Source organism: Sinocyclocheilus anshuiensis, unplaced genomic scaffold, assembly GCF_001515605.1.
Source record: "Sinocyclocheilus anshuiensis isolate Anshui unplaced genomic scaffold, SAMN03320099.WGS_v1.1 scaffold2901, whole genome shotgun sequence".
NCBI classification, from domain to species: Eukaryota; Metazoa; Chordata; class Actinopteri; order Cypriniformes; family Cyprinidae; genus Sinocyclocheilus; species Sinocyclocheilus anshuiensis.
Window position 1 is genome coordinate 383,593 of NW_015537927.1, and position 5,978 is coordinate 389,570.

The window sequence follows — 5,978 nt, forward strand, 5'->3', positions numbered from 1 at the left end:
CCTGAGTCAAGCCTGCCAGCCCTGGAGCTCGCTCCAGTGTCAGCTCCAGCCCCAGAGCTCGCTCCAGTGAGGGCTCCTGTTCCCCAGTTAAGCCCAGGGAGGGCTCCAGATCCCCAGTTAAGCCCAGGGAGGGCTCCTGTTCCCCAGTTAAGCCCAGGGAGGGCTCCGGATCCTCAGTTAAGCCCAGGGAGGGCTTCGGATCCCCAGTTATGCCCAGGGAGGGCTCCAGTCCCCTGTCATGTCCCACGGAGGGCCTCGGAACCTGTAAGCGTCCCCAAGTATTTTTTTATAAAATGGCGCCCAGAGCTGCCAGATCCACCATGGTGCCCTGAACTGCCGGATCCGCCATGGATCCCGGAACGGGCGCCGCCCTGGAGGCCTTCCGTCCAGTAACCCTGCTCGTAGAGACCTCCAGAGCTCCCAACCCCCTCCCCATTGGATGTTGTACGGTGCGGGACGCGCCTTCCGGGAGGGGGGAGTTATGTCAGACTATGATCCGTGTTTTGCTCCTCATGTGCCTTTCTGTGTTTCCTTATTTGGTCATTTTCCTGTCCTTGTTTAGTTTAATTATGATTCTGTTCAGCTGGTTTCTATTAATTACCCTTGTATTTAAGTTCCTGCCTGTTCAGTTTCCCTTTTGTCTGGTCTTCTCATTACGTGGCTGGGTTTCCTGCTGTCTCCTGTGTTTATGTACCCTGTGTTCCATGGATTAAAGCCTGTTTCGTATATTCCTCTCTCCTCGCTCCTTAGTTCCGGTTATCCTCGTGTGTGTGTCGTGACAGTTAAGTAGATTATTTAGTGATTAATTTTTTCACTGAAGCTCTGGAGATCATTATGCAAGTATCAACACAAATGAATTTATTCAACTTTATCATTAATATAGCTCCATAAAGAGCATAAAAGACAAGCCTAGTCATTTGAAGTATTACAAATATTGTGCATTCATTTTAAAACTTATTTATAATATACATTTATCACTGTTTTAATTTACATTAAAATCTTATTTTTTTATTTAAAGTACATTTAAGTTTTATTTGTCACAAATACATGGTGTGACAATTTATTGTTTTATTTGTCAGAAATGCAACTATTTGTTAGTTCATGTTAGCACAGGTCCATTAAATAATAGTGACAACTTTTTATTTTAATAATGTATTAGTAAATGTTAAAAAAATAACATTAACTAAGGTTAATAAATAGTTTACAAGTACTTTTCATTGTTAGTTAATGTTAACTAATGTTAAATGGAACCTTATTGTAAAGCGTTACTATTATCTCTTTCCTTAAACAAAATCTGTCCCGAATCAGCTTAGTCGTGCAGCTTTAGTTACTATGGGTGTACGAAATTCCTTATTCATTTGTAAGGGTAGTCTCCTCAACGTGCGTGTGACGTAATTGTGCGTGTACAGAGCGCTGAAGGCGGTCCGCCAGAGCGGTTTCAGTTTACTTTCAGTTTCATTTCTCTGCCGCTATTTCAAATGAGTGGTAAATGTGCGTGCATGAACGTAAGTTAATTTATCTTTCTTTACCTGTCATATTGCAATAATGTTGCCACTGCCAGTCTGATTGTTGTCATAGGTGCATATTGTAGTTCAGTATACAGAATTTGGAGAATTCTGCACACGTTATTTACATGCATATTTTAGCGCCATTTATCGTGTGGTATTTAATATTATTGAATAGAGAAGATGTATACTGAGGTAAATGTTTGTTTACTGTATACAGACGGATTCTGATATTTTATTTGTTTATTTCAGACTAAACCACACTTGCCACCTCTGTTAATTTAAGAACTGTACAATGCTGGATGATGTAAAGTGACACATCCTGAAGATATAAACCATTGAACAACCATCTGTCTCCTGTCGCACTTCTTGCTGGAGTTCCGTAGTGGACTAGCATTCCACCTAACTACAGAGAACAGATTCCTTTACAATGGGGATGAACACCGGTAAAAACTGATCTTCCTTCATGAGACAAAAATAGTTTGCTCAAACTAAACTGTAACTTAAATGAGAAGCCACTTAGACTGCTTCTTGAGACAGACCTCAGATTGCTGTTGATTTGTTGTTGTTGCTATTTAAGTGTATGTGTGTCATAATAAATGTTATCTGGAAGGTCAAGTGTAAACAATGGGAAATGAGAGATTATCTGGAAAACCTTTTTAAAAAATATTTTAGCAATTCCATTCTGTGTCTGTAGTGGTGCAGAAATTACATATGTCATCTTTAAATCATGTACGTGTAGTCATACTACAAGTATACAGCAGTATAAAGGTCACCAAGATTAGTAAATGCATTAAATTGGCAATATAGGTTAGAGGTCAAAAGTTACAAGCTTTGATCTCTCCGTCTCAACCCAACAACAGCTGACATCAACAGAGCACTGATCATGATGACACTGCAAATCACGGAAATGGATCATGTTAGCTCTGTTGATTCACTATGTACAGTTAAACAGAGTTAATTAACTGACAATCTGAACAAACCGAGAAGCTAAAGATTTATACCACTGCTTTCCCTGCAGGTATCTATACCAAACATCCTCTAATTGGCTCGTCTTAAACCAAGGAGGCCAAGCCGATTAATTAAAGGAGGTGTTTTGAACAAATAACAGACACAAAACCCTCATTTTAATAACTCTTTATAACACTCACCCCACGGCATCTTGTCTTTACGTTGTTGGTCTTCTCATGAGAGTTGTTTGAATTGAAATATAGAACACCATTTCTGAAGTAAAAACAAGACTTCTGTGGGCTTGATACAAGATTCATGGATATGTCCTGAAGTGAAATGTGCAAACTTTACAGCACAGAAGGGCTACAACTATCTCAAAGCCTTCATAACGGGATTCTTACCAGCCCAAAACAAAGTTTTTTTTTCAGCTGTGTACCTGTGCATGAGATAATAAAAGTGACTTTTTGAAGGTATACTATACACATTTTCCTTTCAGGTTTGGACATCGTAGTACATAACTCAGCACTCAAGTCAATACCAGATGACTGTGTTCAAAAGTGGCTTACCAAAAACTAGGCCTCTACGGATATCATGCTGATTTGCAATGGGGAAGCAATAAGTGTGTCATATTCTATTTCATTCACTCTGAGGAGCAGAGAGTCCCTAAGCTGATTATTTTTATATCATTATTCCTCCAGAGAGACGCTTCAGAGACTGTATGAAATTTGTTAAGGTAGTATTTATCTCATCTGTCTTTGCTCAGTAAATGAGTGATAGGATGTGTGAAGAGCTTTGCTAGAAGTCTCGTCCCCCACTGTGCTTTTTTCTTTAATTCACAATAAAACCGATTTACCCAGAGTCGCTATTTCGGCATATATAATCTGAGACACATTTACCTGCTGGCTTTATGTGTCTGATACATTACTGCTTATCTTATGTAAGGTAAATATTGCAAATATATATTATTTGATATATTGATGTGATTAGTTTTTCCACAGTTTTGTTATTATTATTACTACAGACAAAACATACATATATATATATATATATATATATAATCAATGAAATTGTCTGAAATTGTCATCTAAAATGAGCATTTTTATCAGGCTCCTATATATTCATGTTCAGTTATTTCACTATAATGCCATAGAAAAGGACGTATACATTTCTATTAAAGTAAAATTACTGAACCTAAACATAGGAGCCTGATAAAAATATAAATTTTAGCAGGAAATCTTAAAGGGCTTTTGCATATACAGTATATATATATATACAGTGGGTACGGAAAGTATTCAGACCCCCTTAAATTTTTTGATTTAAACACAGAACCAGCAAAATGTTGTTAAGCAGAACAGTTGCCATTAACTGTAAGTCTCTTTAGATAAAAGCATTTGCTAAATGGAAAACAATAACAGAAGTGTGCGTTGTGCTCTGATTTTAATGCCACTCATGTACAGTAGATCACAATAGAAAGAGCGTTGACAACTGACTTCAAATTAACCTAAGTGGAAAATTGTCTGTGCTTTATAATAAACTATCTAGATCATTTAACCCCAGCACTCTTTTGTTTTCCCTCTTTTCCTTTCTTTCTCTGTTCCTTTGTGTCTTTCATAATGTTGCGTTCTGTTTCTTTATGCTCTCTTCCTTAAGGACATCCCGAAAGTTCCCCGGATTACAACAACAAGTAAACTGCCTGTGAGCAGTGCAGTAATGAGGAGAGAGAGCACAGGACCGAAAGACTGCCAAATGGTGAAGGTAAATCTTTAGTGCCCTTATACTCTAATGGCCACTTCCTAACCCTTTGGACTAAATGGGGCGACTTGTGTTCATTGCATCTCAGTGTATCCCTTAGCCATTTAAGATCATTTACAACTTTGCATTAAATTTCATTCAAGAATAAGCTTTGAGGCCTCGCTCAGCAGTTTTCTCGTGATCAATGCTATATTGAACTGCTGCTGTTGGACCCATGAGTCTAATGAATGTTGTAGCTAAATTTAGTTAAGGGTGAAGTGTGTATTTTCTGTCCCTTTATGACACCAAATGGAACTAATAATAATGATTGTTTTCAAACAGATTCCTTAAGCACTCCTCTTTTCTTGTATTGGTCAGCAAAACAGAGAGACCTGCCTCAAAATAAAACCATTGGTGAGGGAGTGTTGTTTCAGGCTGGTCAGGATGCTCAAACAAACAGCAATATTTTGAGAAAAACTAAAAATTTTGTGGATCAAATCATAAAAAGGCTTAATATCGGTGCCGATAATCGGTCGACCCCTAAATTAACCTGAAATTTTGAAGTAGAAAACCTGAAATAGTGTTTTCTTGTAAAATGTACTGCAACAAGCTTTTTTATTTATAACTTCAATAATAATAATAATTGAAAAATTATTATTATTATAATTATGTTATTGTAAAATAAACTAAAATAGTGTTTTCTTGTCAATTGTACTGCAACAATCTGTTTCATTTATAAATATATAATTCAATAATAATTCTAATAATTGTAAGTGTTACAATTTGTAAGCATTACACGACGACAAGGGGCTCCCAGGGGCTCCCAGCACCGGGCCCTGAGACAATAACCAAGGTTTCCTCCACATGTCTAAGGCACATAAGCATCGCCGGTGACCTTGATCATGCGAAGCGGATTTCCCCTCGGGGAAAACCCCATGGTCTTGAGCCACCACTGTAAGGGTCTCATGTACAGCAGGCCAAAAAGTATCATGTTGGACACAGCTGCCATCAGACCCAGCACTTTCTGAAACTGCTTCACAGTGAGTGACCAGACTTCTCTCACTCTCGCAACTGCTGTGAGAATCGACTTGATCCGAGCAGGAGACAATCGTGCCTACATTGTGGTCGAATCCCACACCACGGCCAGGTAAGTGGTTCTCTGTGGTGGAGAAAGCATACTTTTCTTGGCGTTTAGTCTTAACCCCAGTTCTTTCATGTGGGCGAGAACGACATCTCAATGCCGAGCCGCCATGCGCTCCGATTGAGTTAATATCAACCAATCGTCAATATAATTTAGTATGCAGATGCCCTGGAGTCGCAGAGGAGCCAGAGCAGCATCCACACACTTTGGTGAAAGTGCGGGGTGAGAGTGCAAGGCTGAACGGAAGAACCCGATATTGGCAAGCTTCGCCCCTGTAATAACTTGATTACTTTTATTTTATTTTAGGGAATTAATTACTATTAATTCAGTCAGGGTTTGAAAGGAATCGAATCTTGACATCGTACCCAAAAAGGGCGGTGGCCTCCGGCCAATCCTGGATCTGCAAGTCTCGAATCGGGCCCTTCTCAAGCTCCCATTCAAGATGTTGACGCAGAAGCGCATCATCAGATGCATCCAGCCCCAGGATTGGTTTGCAGCGGTCGACCTGAAGGACGGTTACTTTCATGTCTTGATTCTTTCTCGACACAGGCCGTTTCTACGGTTTGTGTTCGAGGGTCTGGCATGGCAGTACCTCACCATGTCCCACCGTGTCTTTACGAAGGTCGTGGAGGGCGCCATTGCCCCGCTAT

The 5,978-nt window shown here is 39.5% G+C and overlaps 1 protein-coding gene across 2 annotated transcripts in view; it reads left to right on the forward strand.

Moving 5' to 3' along the window:
* The window catches only part of LOC107657684 (leucine zipper protein 2-like), a 144,598-nt gene that overhangs the window by 127,515 nt on the left and 11,105 nt on the right, over positions 1–5,978 (forward strand). Inside the window, exon 10 of one of the 2 annotated variants that reach the window (XM_016445882.1) lies at positions 4,107–4,205. In XM_016445882.1, the coding sequence (XP_016301368.1) occupies positions 4,107–4,205 (99 nt within the window). Of the gene's footprint in view, positions 1–4,106; positions 4,212–5,978 lie in introns of both variants that reach the window. The other variant, XM_016445872.1, reaches the window with a different exon arrangement.